The sequence below is a fragment of the Scardinius erythrophthalmus genome, assembly GCF_964197995.2.
Source record: "Scardinius erythrophthalmus genome assembly, chromosome: 20".
Taxonomy (NCBI): Eukaryota; Metazoa; Chordata; class Actinopteri; order Cypriniformes; family Leuciscidae; genus Scardinius; species Scardinius erythrophthalmus.
Window position 1 is genome coordinate 31,223,087 of NC_138240.1, and position 20,937 is coordinate 31,244,023.

The 20,937-nt window shown below is 36.0% G+C and overlaps 1 protein-coding gene across 1 annotated transcript; it reads right to left on the reverse strand.

The window, feature by feature from the left end:
* Nucleotides 1–562: 562 nt before the first annotated feature.
* LOC308680304 (NLR family CARD domain-containing protein 3) lies at nt 563–17,087 on the reverse strand. Its single transcript, XM_081348363.1, has 10 exons — nt 16,869–17,087; nt 15,221–15,319; nt 14,596–14,703; nt 13,746–13,828; nt 8,444–10,190; nt 7,999–8,160; nt 6,849–7,022; nt 5,556–5,729; nt 2,803–2,976; nt 563–1,293 (listed from the first exon to the last, which is right to left on the reverse strand). Exons 2-10 carry the CDS (start codon nt 15,268–15,270, stop codon nt 1,170–1,172), a joined length of 2,796 nt encoding a protein of 931 aa, XP_081204489.1. The 5' UTR covers nt 15,271–15,319; nt 16,869–17,087; the 3' UTR covers nt 563–1,169.
* Between the last annotated feature and the right edge of the window lie 3,850 nt (nt 17,088–20,937).

The window sequence follows — 20,937 nt, forward strand, 5'->3', positions numbered from 1 at the left end:
GACACCTAACCCCAGATGCTCCCGACGAGCTGGATGGCGCTTTGCATGGCTGATGCCACCGTCGGTGTATGAATGGGTGAATGTGAGGCAATATGTAAAGCGCTTTGGTGGCCATGGGTCTGTTGAAAGCCAAAAGTGTACATATTAGTTCCAAAAGTGTGCATATTAGTACCTAAATGGTAGCCTAATAGAACCCTTTTGAAAGTAAATATGCTCAAACAAAAAGTGTTACTGCCATTCCAGTTCTCCCACTAACTGAATTATTTTAGATGTAATTTAGCAGCTTTGCTGCAGGTAGCTATGTGTCTTCTTATTCACTTTAGCACTTTATGATTACTACAGAGTTTCACATGAATTCATAATTTAAATGAAAATATAAATACTAAATAAAATTACTGAAAAAAATAGTTTAAAAGGGAAATGGCCAATGCTTGAACAAATGGGAAAAACTAAAAATATATAAAGAAAATAAATATTAAGACACTGATAGACACCGATGCCTTCGTATACTGACATGTCAAACTATTTTTCACTAGATGGAGAGGAAATAAAGAAGTAGATTATGGTGCATCATTTGCTATTTATTAAATACAAGAAAAAATAGGCATTTACAAATTGGCTGAAACTGACCCAAACTGAATCCCAGCATAAATACAAACCGTTAAAAAGGAAAATAACACTTGCTTTAACAAATCCTTTAACCCTCATTTTTTCTTTGGGGCCAATATGACCCCACTCAACTTTTCAAACAATTAAAAAAAAAATGTGCACACCTTCCAGCCAATCAGATTCGAGTATTTAGAGAGACCATGGTATAAATATATACAACTATACCAATTAGTGGCATTTAATTTAAATATTTTATACTCCCTTAGGAGGGTAACAATTTTTTGTATATATATTTCCTGAGTGACTGCTACAATAGTCCTGTAAGACATTCCTGCAATCATTTTGATATAGTTCATAATCAAATGGAGTTTTAACATGCTTTAGGTTCTTGGCTGTACATTTCAGAGCAGATTTCATCGCATCATTGCATGACAGTAATGGTACCACATTCTGTAGCACTATGGATAGTATCATGACATTATTATTAATCACAACACTCTAGTAACACAACTGTGTGTGTGTTCAGAGCTCTGAAAGCCCTCATGTTGAATGCTGTTGGGTCAGGTCAGGTATTTGTCCAGTAAGGGGCAGTCAGGTGTGTCAGTCATGTTCATCAGAAGAAATTTGTTTGTTTTGTAGTTTGCAGGTGCATCATGGGTGTCTTCTCGCAGGTAAGGCAATAAACTGAAATATTGAAAAGAATCAAATCAGACATACACGTATATTCCTATCAGTCATTATCAACAGCTGAAAGCTAAATATGTGATAATAGATAAAGGAAAATGGAAAGAAAAAAAATTAACCTCTTAAATTAGAAAGAGAGATCGAACAATCCTATCAACCATTATATGATAAAATATCTCACTCTAGTTTCTCCAGTTTACTGTGTGCATCCACATAAATGATCAATTACAAAGTATTGTGTTGTGTATTGTAGTATTGAGCACAAGACAAGAGTAACTCCTTCTAGGCTTTTTATTCAACACATGTACTCAGAACCATAGATATCATATAAAGGCTAGATGTCTTAAGGCGGAGTCACTTCCGGCATCACCGGCGGCCATCTTAGGACAGGGCTCTGTGAATTAAGGTGAGTGAGCAGCACGCACACAAATCCTCTTATCTCGCTGAAATCTGGACGGATTTACAAACGGTTTGGTTTCTTACAAACGTTATTAACGTGGCTATAATTCTGAATGCTTAAACATTTTGAACATAATTATTCATATGTATGCAGTATAATAGCTACATCTCTGACGTTTATAACAAACCAAACCGTTTGAAAATCGGTAGAAAATTGAGCAAGTTATGGTTATTTAAAAGTACATGCACCATGTTATGAGTGAGCGAGCACCCTGTCGTAAGATGGCCGCCGTGTGCGGATGTCGAGCTCCATTGGCCAGCAGCGCGGACGAGACATCTAGCCTTTATATGATATCTATGCTCAGAACACTCTGCTTCTCTTCCCTCTATTCCTCAGCACCACCTCAACACTTAAGCATTACACTGCCACCTTGTGATTAACTATGAACACCACATATTGCTACTGACCTACAAGGCCTTAAATGGTTTAGCTCCTGTGTATCGCCTTACAATCCATCACCCTTTAAGGTCACAAAACTCTGGGCTTTTGGTGCTACCTAGAATATTTAAGTCCACTAAAGGAGGGAGAGTGTTTTCTAATTTGGCTCCTAAACTCTGGAAAAGCCTTCCTGATAACGTTCGGGGCTCAGACTCGCTTAAAGACGCATCTCATAATCTTATACTTCAGTTATTTCAGATCAAATGCATATGATTATCCTTGCTTAACAGCAGCTACACTAATTATTTTTTATGAGTCTGTTTGATCTCGGGATGCCCATCCTGAGGTAACTAGAGAGTATGTCAGCTCTTAGTTAACATGAACTAAGAATGAACAATACTTCTTCAGCATTTATAAATCTTAGTTAATATTAATTTCAACATTTACTAATATGTTATTAAAATCAAAGATTGTATTTGTTAACATTAGTTAATGCACCGTGAACTGACATGAACAAACAATGACCAGCTGTATTTTATTAACTATCATTAACAAAGATTAATAAATACTTTAAAAAATGTAATGTTCATTGTTAGTTCATGTTAGATGATACATTAACTAATTTTAACTAATGAACCTTATTGCAAAGTGTTACCAAAATTATGACTTACTGTAGTTTCTCCAGTTTAGAGTGTGGATTCTCCAGTAGATCTGAAAGAAGCTTCTGTCCTGAAACTCCTGGTTTATTAGATCTCAGATTCAGTTCTCTCAGGCGTGAGGAGTTTGAGCTCAGAGCTGAAGCCAGAACAGCAAAACCTTCCTCTCCAATACTGCAATCAGACAGCCTGCAGAGAGAAAGAAGAAATACAACTTGTGATTACAAATCAACACACGCATAAATGCGGGATGAGTTAAATATGATACATCCAAAATAATATCATGGTAATTCGTGACTATTTTACATTTTGATGAATTTGTGTCTAGTTTGTATGAATTTGAACAAAGTCATTCATATGTTGTCATAAGATCTGCTTACACCCCTGCATGTTTAGGGGCGGACAATCAGTTTTTTTACAATTCACATCATACGAATTCATACGAAATCTCCACCTAGTAACAGTTACATTTTCCTGTGAGATCAGGTTGGATACATGGGTAACACTTTATTTTACAGTGTCCTTGTTACACATTTTACATGTAGTTTCTTACATTTTCCTGTGAGATCAGGTTGGATACATGGGTAACACTTTATTTTAGTGTCCTTGTTACACATTTTACATGTAGTTTCTAAAGTAATTACTATAAATTATGCATAATTACATGCAACTAACCCTAAACCAAACCTAATCATAACCCTAGTAAGTACATGTAATACTACTCAGTACTTAAAAGTATAATCACACTGTAACAAGGACACTTTAAAATAAAGTGTAACTGATACATATATAATAAAGAGTTATATTAGTGAGTGTTATAAGAGATGTATGTGAAAGTATATATATATTTGTTTGTATATGGGAGTGACGTCTATACAGTTGTGTTGTATTTCATGCACATGCAGCTTTGTGAACCAGTTATAGTATTGTTAAATTTGCATATATAGATTTTACTTTGCTTAGAAATCAGAATGAAAAATACTTTTTAACTTTTTAATGCTGCACAGATATTTGTGTTCTCTCATTTATGCCTCTTAGTAAGAAACACATGTAGGACAAATTCAACAAAACACAAAAAGATAAAAGATATAATTATTGACGGATGCTTCAGATGTCCATTTCTCTGTTTTAACTATGCTAACAATGTTCCGAGCTGAGTTTTTTGTAGTTCTTTTTTGTTTTAAAGACATATAAATATATATTTACGTCAGGGGTGAGCAAATACAGTTCTAGAGGGCCTCTGTCCTGCAGAGTTTAGGTCCACTCTGATAAAATACTCACATGCCTGTATCTTTCTTATAATACTGAAGACATTTATTAGCTTGTTCAGGTGTGTTTGATTAGGGTTGGAGCTAGATTCTGCAGGAAAGTTGCCCATTCCTGATTCACATCATAAGCAAGCTGACATAGCTTTTACAAAAGATTCCAGCTTTAGGGTTTCTGACGTTACTCAGTGCCAGAATAGGGACTTTAAACTCATAGCTTCTTCATCTCATAATAGCGCTTCAAGTGGAGTTGTTATACTTAAAGGGATAGTTCACTTTGAAATTAAATTTTGGTATGTTTTAGCTTACCTCAAGGGCATCCAAGATGTAGGTGTCTTTTTCCGCAGTAGTTTCAATTTTGATATTTTTAGGTCAAACCGTTCTTATCTGTCAGTCATATAATGCAGGTCTATGGTCACGGTCTCAAAGAGCATTCGTTCCAATGAACTGCCGTAGACAAGGCGACATCTAGTGTATATATCTATGCACCAGTCTGCGTATATGTCACACACCAGGATGCGCGCGCACCCTCAGATCACTTGGACGTGGCTGTGTATAAGAGCTCAAAACGATATAAATACTGTTCGTTTTCTCACACAAACCGCTCGTTTCGTGTCTTAGGCCATCAATGTGTACTTACGATGGGGAATTGTTTTAATTTGGACGATGGGGAATTGTTTTAATTTGGACTCTGTTCTTGCTCTTTGAGACCGTGACCATAGACCTGCATTATATGACTGACAGACAAAAACGGTTTGACCTAAAAATATCAAAATTGAAACTACTGCGGAACAAAAAGACACCTACAAAGACACAAGGATGCCCTTGAGGTAAGTTAAACCATACCAAAATTTAATTTCAAAGGGAACTATCCCTTTAAGAACAGAAGATTCCTGTGCTTAATAGAGAAAATGGGATTTGATGAACATGGGTGGTTTACATATGCTTTAGGATCATGGAATCATTAAAAAGAAATCTCAGTTTATGCTCCCAACAAATATGATTCAGATTATCCCCATCCCTTACTAAACTCCTCCTTAGTTTTGTTGACTACAATCTGGTCATTGGTATGTGCTTCCACATATGGAAGATGTTGTTGGCATGATGTCTGTAAACGAACGGGTTCTAGTAAGTTTACAACTGAGTTGTGAACTCCGGTTTGGAATAATCAATATATACAATCTGGAAACAAACACTTTTTTTTTTAACCCTTGGTCTGAACAAGTTGTACATGTTCTTGGTTATTCAACAATTAGGGCACAAGGCTTATGCTACTCCATTTGTGTTGCACAGAATTAAGCATCTACAGTTTCTACCCCTTTTTGTTCACTTTGCAATTCAAATACTGTGGACACATGGGCAGAAAGTTATTGAGAACCTCCTCAATATAATATCTCGATATGGCAGCTGAGAATATTAAGGGTCCTGCACTGTTTGCTCTATCAAGCCAGGAAAAAGGGAGCAGTTGGTATCCAAGATGGGTGCTGGTTGTCTATCACTTACTGTAGTTTCTCCAGTTTACACTGCGGATACTCCAGTACATCAGATAACTGCTTCACTCCTGAATCTCCTGGTTTATTAGAGCTCAGATTCAGTTCTCTCAGGTGTGAGTGGTTTGATCTCAGAGCTGAAGCCAGAACAGCAAAACCTTCCTCTCCAATACTGCAATCAGACAGCCTGCAGAGAGAAAGAGAAACCTTCCTTAAATCTGCAAACCTTCTTAACTTTCCTTACACACACAACAGGTAAAATTACATTATGGATTAAAAGCATGTGACTGAGGTGTACAATAAAAATAAGCTTTGGATTGAGTGGCACACTGCACTTTGGTAATATAAAGCAGTTATTGTCAGTGACACCAGGTCAGTAGAGGCCACTGTGGAAATATTATATTTAGATCTGCTCACATTGCTATCCATGATTTATACACTACATGTTTTGCAATATTGAGCATTATAAGCAATAACTTTTGTTCAGTGTGTATTCTGTGCATGCTCACTGACTGAATTCTTCATGATTCATTATTAACAACAAAGTGCAGATGCAATGTAAACAAGAAATCAAGAAAAGGTTTTTTTTTTTTTTTTTTTTTTGCGGGAGAACCTAACTCAGTGTGCTTGTGCTAGACCAATTCATGGATGGTGATGGGGAATGTTCTTTGCTCATTTTATATATATATAGTTTATTCCCAATTTGAATAACCGTTTTGTTTTTCATGCTACTAACGTAACAAACTGATTGGTTGTAGCGAGAACGTGCTACGATTGGTCAGAGTTGTGTTTGTGACATAAAACACATTTGTAAATATTTTTTTTATTTGCAAATCACATTTTATTTATTTGAGCATTTTATAAATGTTTGTGGATCTCTTTACATTTGTTTGTGAATATCAATCTATTTATTTGGAATAATGCAACAATTCTAACCCCATACCTTCAGCACACCATCCAACCATTGGCAGTACCAGGTGAAACAGAGAGAGAGACAGATGAGATAGAAATAATCCAATTTGTATTATAATATTCAATTCATATTCACATTTATTTTCTATAGCGCTTTTCACAATACACATCGTTTCAAAGCAGCTTTACAGAAAATGCATGAGACCACATTACAATTTAGAGTGATCTGTTATCAAAGGTAACTGTCTAAGTTATGTAGTTCAGAAATGTACATATACCAATCACAGTTAGCTAAAAAAAAATCATTAATTTAAACAATGTAATATTTTAAGGCAGAAACATTGAAATAAGCTCATTGAAGTAATGAATACTTGACAAAAATAATAACACTCACTGTAGTTTTTCCAGGTTACAGTGTGGATCCTTCAGTAGATCAGACAGCAACATAACTCCTGAGACTCCTGGGTTATTCCAGCTCAGATCCAGTTCTTGCATGTGTGAGGGGTTTGACCTTAAAGCTGAAACCAGAGCAGAAAAACCTTCCTCACCAATTCTGCAGTTATACAGCCTGCAGAGAGAGAGAGAGAGAGAGAGAGAGAGAGAGAGAGAGAGAGAGAGAGAGAGAGAGAGAGAGAGAGAGAGAGAGAGAGAGAGAGAGAGAGAGAGAGAGAGAGAGAGAGAGAGAGAGAGAGAGAGAGAGAGAGAGAGAGAGAGAGAGAGAGAGAGAGAGAGAGAGAGAGAGAGAGAGAGAGAGAGAGAGAGAGAGAGAGAGAGAGAGAGAGAGAGAGAGAGAGAGAGAGAGAGAGAATGAATAAACTCTAAACACAAATTCAGGTCAATGACAAGTTAAAAGCATGTCGAATAAACAGTGAGTGTTGGAGTGTTGGAAATTACTACTGTCATGAATCAAGCCTCTGTGGTTCCTCCCACTCGCCACCAGAGGGCTCCATCTCCCAAATATTAACATTACACATTTTCACTCCATTTCCCATAACCCCGTGCCTGCTATTGATTATCTGCACACCTGCCACTCATCACCCGGACTATTTATACATCCCTTCTCCACTGCTTCAGTGTGAAGTCTTGTTTCACCCTGGTTGACATTTCTGAGCGTTTTCCCTGTTTATACTGATTCCTCGTTTACTGATCCTGGACTGTTCTACTTGTTTCGACTCTCTGCTTCATGCCATTGTGACCCTGCTTCGTTTGACTGGATTTATGCTTTACTGTTTGCTGCCTGCCCTGATTATCTGCCTGCCCATCGACTACGATTGTGGACTGCCTCAGATATATCCTTTCTTGGTGATTGACCCCTGCCTCAGATATATCCTTTCTTGGTGATTGACCCCTGCCTGATTGTGTTACATTTACTATTACCAATAAAGATACTGCAAATGGATCTCAACGACACTGCCTCATCATTACAACTACCAAGACAAAGAAAAAACTAAATGTAAACCAAGACCTCAGATTTTCTTAGACTACATGTCATGTTATTCCCACTCATATTTAGTAAATACTGATTGCAGTGAAGACATACTTACTCTAATGTCCTAAGTTTACAGTGAGAGTTCTTTAGTCCAACAGAGAGTAGCTTCAGTCCTGAATCCTGCAGATTATTATGACTCAGGTTCAGCTCTCTCAAATTTCTGAGAGTTTGGGCCAGAATTGAACAGCTTTTCCATGTGAGATAACAGCCACTCAGACTGGGAGAAAGCATAATAAGTGTGTGGTAAACTGCATTGTTAAACATATTAACTACATATTAATTACATATTAACATAACAATACAGTTTTACAATTCATATAAACAATAAACACATATTTTAGTGTAAATTATACAATGTAAAAGTTATATTAGAACTAAATATTGAATCCAAAATATAAAATGTAAGTATGTGCAAACACTTACATTTTATATTTTGGATTCAATATTTATTATTTTATTATTAAATATACATTAAATAGTAAAGCAATGAAAATACTCACTTTGCTTTTCTGCATACTTTGACCACTGGCAGCAGCCTCTGAAGACCTTCTTCTGACTGATGGTATTTACTTAGTTCAAACTCATTAAGTTCCGCTTCTGAGTTCAGTAACACAAACACAAAAGCGGACCACTCAGCAGGAGAGAGACTAACATCAGAGAGACGACTGGCACGAGTTCCTTTCAGGTATGTTTGGACTTCCTGCACTAGAAAATGATCATTCAGTTCATTCAGACAGTGAAACAGATTGATGGATTTCTCTGGAATGTCAATTTCCCTGATCCTCTCCTTGACGTACTCAACTATTTCCAGACTGCTGTGAGACATGTTTCCTGTATGTGTCAGAAGACCTCGCAAGAGACTCTGATTGGACTCCAGTGAGAGACCCAGAAGAAAGCGCAGATAAAGATCCATGTGTCCGTTCTCACACTGCAAAGCCTTGTCCACTTCCTTCTTTTGAAAACTGGTTATTTCCGACTTGTGTTTCTTGTCTGAATCAAAGGAGAGAAACCTATATAAAGCAGCAACAAACTCCTGAATGCTCAGATGCACAAAGCTGTACACCTTCCCCAGACACAGCCCAAACTCTTCTCTAAAGATCTGGGTACAAACTCCTGAGTACACTGACACTTCTCTGACATCAATGCCACATTGTCTCAGGTCCTCCTCATAGAAGATTAGGTTCCCTTTTTCCAGTTGTTCAAATGCCAATTTGCCCAGTGAAAAAATATACTTTCTGACCTTGTGAATATCTACCTCATTTTTTCCATCATACTTCTGGGTCTTTAGTTTAGTCTGAAATATCAGGAAGTGTGTGAACATCTGAGTGAGAGTTTTGGGGATCTCTGCACTCTCTGCTTCACCCAACATTGTCTCTAGAACAGTAGCTGAGATCCAGCAAAAGACTGGTATGTGACACATAATGTATAGGCTTCTAGATGATTTGATATGTGCGATGATTCTGTTGGTTAGACTCTGATCATTTATCTTCTTCCTGAAATATATTTCTTTCTGAGGATCACTGAATCCTCGTACCTCTGTCACCTGATCAACCCACTCCGAAGGGATCTGAATGGCTGCTGCTGGTCGAGAGGTTATCCATATGAGAGCAGAAGGAAGCAGTGTCCCTTTGATGAGGCTGGTCAGCAGCACATCCACTGAAGCGGAGTGTGTGACGTCAGACAAGGTCTGATTGGTTCGAAAATTTAAAGGAAGTCGACACTCATCAAGTCCGTCAAAGATAAACATAACTTTGTAATAATTTAGGTCTGTTGATCTCAGTTCCTTTATATCTGAGAAAAATTGATGGAGAAGCTCCATTAGACTGATATTTTCCTCCTTCATAAAATTTAACTCCCTGAAAGCAAGTGGAACTATGAGGTGGACGTCCTGGTTTGCTTTTCCTTCAGCCCAGTCCAGAATGAACTTCTGTACAGACACTGTTTTTCCAATGCCAGCAACTCCTCGTGTCAATACACTTTTGATGGGTTTGTATTGTCCAGGTGAGGGTTTAAAGATGTCATTGCATTTAATTGGTATTTCCTGCATCTCTGGCCTTCTGGACATCTCAATATGTCTAACCTCATGTTCATTATTGACCTCTCCACTGTCTCCCTCTGTGATGAAGAGCTCTGTATAGATATCATTCAAAAGTGTTAAGTTCCCTTGATATGATATTCCTTCATTTAGCCTCTGAAATCTCTCTCCCAGTCTGGATTTGTGTTTTTGCAGATATATAGGAGCAAATCCTAAAGAAAATCATTAACAGAAATTACAATAGAACAGAGTAGTTTTTGCCATGCCTTATATTCAAAGTGACTTACAATGCATCTTAAATCCTAAAAATCAAACTTAGCATTTTTAGCAGCATGCTCTAACAGACTACTGAATTACTCAAATCTAACTATGAGATTACTTATGAGGGGTATTCTAGAAAGCAGGTTATGTGATTTACCTGGGTAAGTTTACACGGAGTAGGTGGATAAGGCAAGGCAAGTTAATTTATATAAAGCACCTTTAACCTGTTAACCGTTGCCAGAGCGCGGGCGCACTGAAGCGGTTTTTTTTATAAATAGTTCAAAGTTACTATCAGATTTAATGTTATACCTTGACAAACTATACATCATTACAAAGATATAAGACTCAAGTTTCAGAATTTGACCACTATTGTATTCTGAGAAACTTATAGCGACAGTTATTTCTTAATTTGTGTCAGGAGTTATGAAATGAAAAAATGAGTCGATACCTTTGATATGAATTATGCGCGTCAGCCGCTTTCATTCATAAAAAAACTCCCGTGCCGTCGTCATGACAGCGATACACAAAACAACGTCCTTCCGGGCTTTTAGCTAAAAAATGTGCAGATTTGGAGAAATATTGATATATTCTCATAGGTTTACATCAGATTTCTATAGACAGGAATAATATTTATTGAATTTATACCCAAATGCGTCGATGTAATCATTATGAGCGTTTGTATACTCTGTTAATGCGTTTTCAATTCATACCAATAGCATGAGGGCGCCCTCGCCGCCCTGTGCACAGTATTAGAACATGAAGAAGTGCCATAATCATGTGACAATCCAGGAAGCCTCGAACACACACACAGCTAACAACAGATCGCGCTGTAACATGGAGAAACAGTCGTTTTGAAGACAATAAACATGTTTGCTATGATATTTGAGTTACCTGTGTTTTTCAATCCATGCCAATATTTCCATAATAATAGATTATATTTATAATGTAATGCTAATCTATATAGACTATCATTGTGCAGAACAGTATACAATAGTATATTTTCTGTCTGATTTTTTTATCTGAAGCCAAATTAGATCACAGAAAATTATTTAAAATACTCGATTTGCTTTATAAAGTAAGTTTATAAGCACAAACATGGTTTTAATCTCATAAATTGTCGTGTATTGATGGTGTGCTAAGCTAACATGCTAGCTAGCCCTAGGTGCACCTGCCACCTAGAAGTTATATTTTTATTATTTTTTGAACGCTTACTGAAATGTTTCTTTATTCAAGAAATGCATTTAAAACAGTTTAGAATGTAAGGGTGAACTTTGAGAAAATAAATTAGTGACTGAAACCATATGAATAGCATGTGAATAGCCAGTCGTTAGTAACTAATGCAGACAAAAGAAATGCATATTTAGAGCCATAACCAGGCTGGAGAGGTGTGAATGTGTTCAGGGGGAGACTGAGACTGAATGGGGCTCGTTTGCACCACAAAACAATAAAGACAATATACTGCATAGATGGTAAGAAGATGACACTAAATATCAGTAGCATTTTAGCATCAAATCAAAATAAAGTCACATGACATGGTCTTGAAAAACATTTCACTAAATACAGAGTTTTGGACTTATTATCTTAAGATTTTAAACATAAAATGTTTAGACATGTGGCATTAGCTGTAGTGCATTTCTAGACTGCTCCAGGGCCAACTTCAATTTTATTTTCATGAGGATGTTTCATAAAAAATAATTTCTAATAACTTTACAAAACTTTGAAGCTATTTATAACAATTTTTGTCATTATGACAATAATTAATTCTACATTACAATAAACTGCCAGGTGTCAGCTTTCAAATGAGATCATACTTGTGCTTTTAGTACAAAGGGTTCATGAACTGTATCTGTTTCAGTTTGGGTATGTCATTTCTTGGGATTTTTCAAAAGTGGGGTTGCAGCTTAACAGGTTAATACACTATGGTAATTCAAAGTGCAGAAAGGAATTAAAATAATGACAAAATAAAAGCAAGGAAAATTAAAAGAGTTTTAAAAGGAATTAAAAGATACATAAAGGTGATACCGTTATAAAAGGAATAGAAAGAGTAAAAATATGATAAATAGATAAACTTCTCATCTGGCAAAACACTGGTGTATCATTTTTCACAGCTGCTTGATTTACTTGATAACCTCAACATTTGGTTCCAAAAAGTTTTGGGTTAATCAATCGAGAGGGTTTATGTGACATAAGTTATCCCTGCTTTCTGTAAATACCCCCTGATAAAATGTGTCTTTAATGTCAAATCAGCAACGCTTTTTCTTTTTCTTCATGGATTATTATATACTATTAAATCACACTATGCTTTCTATAAATTGGTTGTTTCCAAGTTGCCATCAGCAGTAAGTTTGATCCCACTTTATAGTAGATGTCTTTAACTACTATGTACTTGCGTCAAATAAAATCAATTGTTAAAGGGATAGTTCACTTTGAAATAAAATTTTGGTATGTTTTAGCTTACCTCAAGGGCATCCAAGATGTAGGTGTCTTTTTTTCCGCAGTAGTTTCAATTTTGATATTTTTAGGCCAAACCGTTCTTGTCTGTCAGTCATATAATGCAGGTATACGGTCACTGTCTCAAAGAGCAAGCAAAGAGTCCAAATTAAAACAATTCCTCATCGTCCAAAATAAACAATTCCCCATCGTAAGTACACATTGATGGCCTAAGACACGAAACGAGCGGTTTGTGTGAGAAAACGAACAGTATTTATATCGTTGTTACCTCTTGAACACAGCCGCGTCTAAATGATCTGAGGGCGCGGGCGGGCATAGATATATACACTAGACGTCACCTTGGCTACTGCAGTTCATTGGAACGAAACCGTAGCCAAGGCGACATCTAGTGTATATGTCTATACCCGCCCGCGCCCTCAGATCATTTAGACGCGACTGTGTTCAAGAGGTAACAACGATATAAATACTGTTCGTTTTCTCACACAAACCGCTCGTTTCGTGTCTTAGGCCATCAATGTGTACTTACGACGGGGAATTATTTAATTTGGACAATGTGGAATTGTTTTAATTTGGACTCTGTGCATGCTCTTTGAGACAGTGACCGTATACCTGCATTATATGACGGACAGACAAGAACGGTTTGACCTAAAAATATCAAAATTGAAACTACTATGGAAAAAAAGACACCTACATCTTGGATGCCCTTGAGGTAAGCTAAAACATACCAAAATTTTATTTCAAAGTGAACTATCCCTTTAACTACAATGTTGTTGTTGACGGTGTATAACAAAACATGGGATAAAGATAGGTTTAAGGGTGGGTTAAGGTGTAAGGGAAAGGTCAAAAGTGTATTAGATGTAATTACAGAAATCAATTACAGGTGTAATTACATGCAGGTATTATTTAAATATAAGTACAATTTAAAAACATGCATGTACACAGTAAAGTGCATTGTTTCAAATAATTAATTTAAATGGTAGTACAATGTAATTAAAGACACTTAATATAAAGGGGTCTGAGAGGTTTTATATTATTGAACAGTTCCAAGCTCTTACTTGTCTGTAGCATACAGGCGAGGTCTGTCGGGTTTGTCTTCCTCTGGACAAGCAATTCAACCTCTTCCTTCTCATTGAGTTTTCTGGTATAAGATAAATATATTAAGTTCACAACATCCATACCATTGATGAATGTGAATCTGAATGTGTGTATTTTTCAATAGTGTTAACCATGGTTTTACAAGAAACAAAAAAAAAATTGTTTAGCAGTGCACCAGTAGGCTATAACTTAAGTTTGAGATTTTAAATCAGGATCTCAATAGCCCGATGCAGTTATCATTTTCACGTCCTGCGCCACGTTGTTTAAATAGCAAATGCATTTGTGCCTATTTGTGCACCCAAGGGCGTGCTGGTCTGAAAATGAGGTGTGTTCAGGCACATTGTTGGCATGTTGCTATTTTGAGGCAACTGAAATAGACTACACCATTGAACAACTGAAACCTGGTCTGACGCAGTATTTTTTTGTTATTTAAAGAGCTCATTAGTAATATGAGCCCAACACACTCGTACACTCTGCTTATTACATACACAGGGAAGTGCAGCAGCACACAAACTAGCCAAATATTAAAAATAAAAGCATTACAATGTAAAAGATTAATATCGTGTAAATAAAGATATGATGGAATCCGGCTTTTTACACGTCGGTCTGTTATTGTAGGGATATCAACTTTTTCATCGCCCCTAGACATGACGCTGAACAACACAAACTGCTATTGGTTGCTTTCCATGTCAGTCAGACAGTCTCTTGGGAAGTCATTGGCCAATGAAAGCTGCTAGGGAATCCAGACCTTCTGTTGTGAGTCTGAAGGTCTGGCTACACAAGACTAATGAACCATAACATTGTCCTCACCTCAGATCAGTAGAAGAGTCTCCTGAACTGAAGTTGATTACATCATCTCTTGACTGGTCACTCTTCATGGACACACAGCTGGGTTCAGGAGATTCACCCTTATTTAGACTAAAACATAGCAGCAATTAAACACTGTTCTTCGTAATGAAAAAATCCTCAAAGACACAAAATTCTAAAGCTGGCTGCGTGCTTGTTTCTCGGGCACATAAGGTCTACGGTCATAGATTTTCACAAGTTGTGGGGTGGACATATCAGAACTCATTTTCACAAACAGCAGTCAATGGCTCCTTGCCAGTGGGCTAGATCTGACTGTTGAAGTCAGTGGAGATTACAAGAAATCTACAATATAATAAATACTGCAATGTTCCATAAAAAAAAAAAATGTCAGTTTTGATTTCAAGGTGACTATAAAAGCACACAAGTGACCCATGACTGCTGCCGGAGATTAAACACTTAATAAGGTGTGTGACATTGTTGCTCTGGCAAACCCAAAGCACACAAATATTACATAAGTGACAAATAACTAACAAAGTAGTGAATGTGTTTTAAAGTAGTCCGCTGCCAAAACAACTGTACAGTTTAAACAACACAAATTTTCACAGAATAAAAAAAGTTTTATTCTCACCTCTTGTCCATTATGTCATGCTCTCTATAGTGACTCTTTCTGGAGGTCATTACGTCAGTACACTGGATTTCTGTGATCAAACTGCAATTTTTCAGTCATCTGAGAAGAGAACCTTTCTGTTACACAGTACTTTGTCACAACAGTTTGTATAAAGCAATTATCTCCACACTTATATTCACTTGGAAGATTAATTTGGTTTATTTTATGATTGATCGGACCGCAGTCAACCTGTCAGTCGACCACAGCATCACTGTTCAATTGGTTTCTATAACAGCAACAACAACAAGAAGGACCTTTGGGATAGTGTTTGATGACCAGTTGAGCTTTACTATCCACATTGCAACAACAGCCTGGTCATTTGTACCGATTGTATGTTCTGTCTCACCATTTATATATGAAGAGTTCAGATACAAAAGCCTCTAAGTGCCATCTAAAATTTTCTTATAGAACGATCATTTTTATCAAGCTTGTATATTTAAATTCAATAATTTCACTTAAATGGCAATGAATATTACCTATTTATTGTCATTTAAGTGAAATTACTGAACTTAAATATACAAGCTTGATAAAAATTATCATTCTATAAGAAAATTTCAGATGGCATTTAGAGGCTTTTGCATCTGAACTCTTCATATGGTGGTTTCAAGAACCTTAAACCCTCCCTGTTCCAGTTCCAGGAGTTGTGTGAGTTTTGGTGATCTCAGCATGAGGGAGAAGGAGTTGGGGATGAAGAGAAGACATTTAGATTAGGAGGTGAGACTTTCGTCTCGATATTGCACAAGGGTGAATTCAAATGTTAATTTCCTTTGTTCTCTCAGAGAGTAGCTCTCTCTTCCAGTTCTTCCAGTTTTTCCAGTCGTACAGTGGTTTCCCTGTTCCAGTTCCTGGAACGAGCTGCCAACCTTTACCCAATCTACTGATACCAACTTTCAGGAAAAACACACCCCTTCTGCCATAAACACTGTAATAACTTACTGCAAAAATGTTCTTCATCTATTTTGATCACATCTAGATTGTATACTAGAATGCACTTACTTGACATTGTGTACTGCAAATATTAAGGCTGCTAAATGAATGTAAATACATTAACAAATGTATTAGTTAAGTCATTAATGAATAATTTCATCTGTTGATTTCAAATAAAATGAGTCAGAGTCCAACGGTTTGACAGGCTGCACTGTTTTGTTCCTTGTTCTCAATGATAGTGATTTTGTAGCTAGGTTATAAAAGCTTTACTGCGGGTTTCTATACAGGCAATTTGAGTGCTTTTCATTGAGAGCAGAATCTTCTAAATATTTCTGATCTTTCTCTGTGCATCACTTTAATAAAACATAAAAACAATCAAATAAATCAATAAATCCTTACATTATCCAATCTTACTAAGTCTTGCTATTTTTACCGGCAGAGTATTAAAACACACAATAAAATACACTTTCTGTTCCCAGAATTATGTGCTTTAAAGAGCATATAATAATCTGTTTTACATTAAATGAAATTAAAATAAATACATTTAAATAAAATGTTTTACATTTAAGATGTTATAAGTATTGTTAGTACATTGTGTACTACCCTAGATCTGCCTTTCTATGTATTTTTTGTACACCTTTGATAAACAGGAGAAAATAATTTAATCAATTGTTGTACTTACTTTCTGAATGTGGTTTATATTCCTCTCGTAAGTAAATGAGTAAAATGCTGACTTCACTTCAGTATTTTCACCTGTACTTGTCAGGATCTGGGTTGCTCCTCTGTTCTCTTTCACTCTCACACACACTCATTGACACACTCATCTCACTCACACACCAACACACACACACTTCCATGTTTGCACTCTGACATCACCTGTTGATCATCACAATCAGCGCTCATGTTGCTTTGCGGTGACACCTGTTTCTAGTCTTGTCTGATTACTCTGTTCTGGGGTTTGTTCTCTCTGTTCTGTGTCGGATTACTGTGTGTGTTACGCTCTCTCATCTTGTCAGCATATTCTCACCATGTCTTGTCTTGTGTAGCAGCATTCGCCTTAGTGTGCCCTGTTTCCAGTCACCTGCTGTGGTGAGCCTCTATTAAGCTTACTCTGCTCGAGCTACTTTCTACAAGGACGAGTTCCTACTGATTTTCTGCTCCACGTTTTCTCTCCTGACAAGTATCCTCTGTGTAGCTGTCTCCCTGGAGAGCATCTTTTGAGTTCCAGTTCTGTGTTATCTACTACAGACCACCTTTGTTGTTGAACATTAAAGACTTTGAATTGAGTTACTTTTGCATTTGGATCCTTTTCTCGCATTCTGACAGAACTGTCTAAAGACAAATGGCATTTTACGACCAAACAACTAGGAGGTGCCAAGGTGTATGATGTTTCGAAAGTCAAGCTCCACCTCTGTGGACCTAATGAATTGATCTTGATATAATTAGATTTAGGGATAGGTTTATGGGTAGGGTTAGGGTTGGCTGGATCTTCAAGTTCCACCCATTATGTCCAGAGAGGGACGTCAAGCTAAATATAGGAACATTCTTAAATCAAGAAGCATTTACTAGATAAGTAAAATTACTTAAGAAATTCTATCTTGTTTTCCGATAAAAAAAATATAACTAAATTAAGTGAGTTTTTGCTTAAAATAAGCACAATTATCTGCCAATGGGGTAAGAAAAAAACTTAATTCAAATGGAAAACAAGAAAAATAATTTTAATTCAAATGGAAACAAGATTATTTTTCTTAAGTAAGATAAGCATTTTTTTCAGTGTTCCTCAAGTACGCCCATGTTTTTTCATTCATTAAAAAAAACAGGCTTATACAAGTCATTTATTTACACTGGCCTTACAAAGAACTGGCTAATGGGAACTGCTATTTCAACGAGACATTATTAGTGGTTCCACTGCCCCATAAAACTCTGAGAGTCATTCTATAATTAAGGGTACATTTCACATCAGCAAAAAAAGTGTAAAAACAACTTTCAGTTTTTACATTTGATCACTGTAATGTATCTGCTAGTTGCAAAGTTTAATAATTTAACACCATTTTTTTCCCTGATATTTTCCCTGTTGAGTTTAACTATGTTCAGACAAACTGTATGCTACTATATTAACTGAATATTTGAGTTGTTAACTGAATATTCAATGGGGTTTTTTGTTTTTTTTTAAGTAATTTTCTTTCTTTCTTTTTTTAAAAGAAATTAATACTTTTATTCAGCAAGGATGTGTTAAATTGTTTTAAAAAAAGTGATAGTAAAGACTAAACGAATTTCTATTTTAATTAAATGCTGTTCTTTTTAACTTTTTATTCATCAATGAATCCTAAAAAAAGTATCACATGTTCCAAAAAAAAAAAAAAATTAACATCTAGATAAACCATTATCCAACATTGATAATAAATCATCATATTAGAATAATATCTGAAGGATCATGTGACACTGAAGACTGGAGTAATGATGCTGAAAATTCAGCTTTGCATCACAGAAATAAATTATATTTTAAAGTAGGCCTACTGTATATTAAAATAGAAAACCAATATTTTAAATTGTAATAATTGTTTTCTGTATTCTGTATTTAATCAAATAAATGCAGTCTTGAAGCGCATAAGAGACTTCTTTAAAAACATAAAAAATACTAATGTGTCCAAATTTTCGACCGGTACTGTACTATTATATTTTTACTATTGCTGAATAATCATCAAAAATGTGAATATAACAAAGTCCTTTCACGTCACCATTTCGCGTGTTGTTGTCAGCCTGCACTTCACATAATAGGCCTGAAGGTGGCGCCTGGGATTCATTGAACCAACTATGATAGTTTACAAATGGTAAACGGTGCATCAAAATACATACTAAACACAAGTGACCATTAATGCGAACTTTGGTGCTGTAGTGCTTTGTAGTCAGTTAACATCCATTGTTTCAACGACGCAGATTCAGATCCTTCATAAATGTAAATTCGTCTGTAAACGATTTATATTTTTAAAAAATTATGTAATTTTAACATTTTATGTAATATGTGGATTTTTTATTGATTCGACACACTACCTTTGATTATTGAAAAGAAAAGTTTAAAATGGATTGTTTTATTTTTTCTTACCTTCTTGCCATATACTCACTGAAAGAGTCATTTTTGGCTCGAGAGCATCAGTTCCCGAGCAGACTGTGGAATACCTACGTTTACACTAGTGCATTTTCATTTTAAAACGCATAACTTTTGCTTCAGTTGTGCCTGTCGTCCACACTAGGCTACTCCGGAGTTTAGACCCTCGAAAACAGAGACTGTCACCCTTTCAGTCAAGTCCGAAGCAAGACACGCAAGTGAGGCAACCCATAGCAACGAGTCATGGCAACGGCACCTAGACTGACAGAATCGTAAAAATAAACGTGAATTTAGGCTACTTTAGTTTTGTACACATTGTCATGTTAATTATAATCAAATACATTTTGTTTTATTGACCACAATATTATCATTGATGTCTGAGAGGGGCACTTTCTCGATTAGTTTTGAAAAAGGGCAGGGGCTTGAGCGCCCAAAGCCATCAACCCATCCACCCAACCCATTTTGCACGTGCCTGCAAGACCCACTCACTTCAAAAAACAGACACTGTAAAAAACGTGATTTAAGGGACATAAAGACAATTTCAAGCAAAAAAAAAAAAAAAAAAAAAGTGCATTAAAAATATCGGTGTGCGATTATTCTGTTCTCTTATTGGATAAAATATGATATTTCTGAAGACAATTGTTAGAAAAAAATTATAATTATCATCAATAGACATGAATTGTACTCTGAACGACCCCTGGACTGATTATTTGAACATCGTAATGAAGCCGCTAACTATGGAAGCTTGTTTCCGCCACAAAATAAAAAAAAATTAAAGATAATTGCGACTTTTTATCTCACAATTGCGAGTTTGCATCTCGCAATTCTGACTTTATTTCTCAGAATTGCGAGATATAAAGTCAGAATTGCGTGAAATAAAGTCAGAATTCTGAGATATAAAGTCAGAATTGCGTGATATAAAGTCAGAATTCTGAGATATAAAGTCAGAATTGCAAGATATAAAGTCGCAATTGCGTCTTATAAAGTCAGAATTCTGACTTTTTTTCTCGCAATTGCGACTTTATATCACGCAATTCTGACTTTATATCTCAGAATTCTGACTTTATATCACGCAATTCTGATTTTATAACACATAATTGCGAGTTTATATCTCGCAATTCTGACATCTTTTCTCAGAATTGTGAGATATAAAGTCCAATTCTAAGAGGGGAAAAAGACGGACTTTTTTTTTTTTTTTTTTTACCTCAGAATAGTTTATATCTCACAATTCTGACTTTATAACACGCAATTGCGTGATATAAAGTCAGAATTCTGAGATATAAAGTCAGAATTCTGAGATATAAAGTCAGAATTGCGTGATATAAAGTCGCAATTGCGAGAAAAAAAGTCAGCATTCTGACTTTATAACATGCTATTGTGACTTTATTTCACGCAATTCTGACTTTATATCTCGCAATTCTAACTTTATATCTCAGAATTCTGACTTTATAACATGCAATTGCGACTTTAAAACACGCAATTCTGACTTTATATCTCGCAATTCTGAGAAATAAAGTCAGAATTGCGAGATGTAAACTCGCAATTGTGAGATAAAAAGTCGCAATTATCTTTTATTTTTTTTTATTTTGTGGCGGAAACAAGCTTCCATAGCTAACTCATAAACGGAACGGGTCCCTTTAAATCC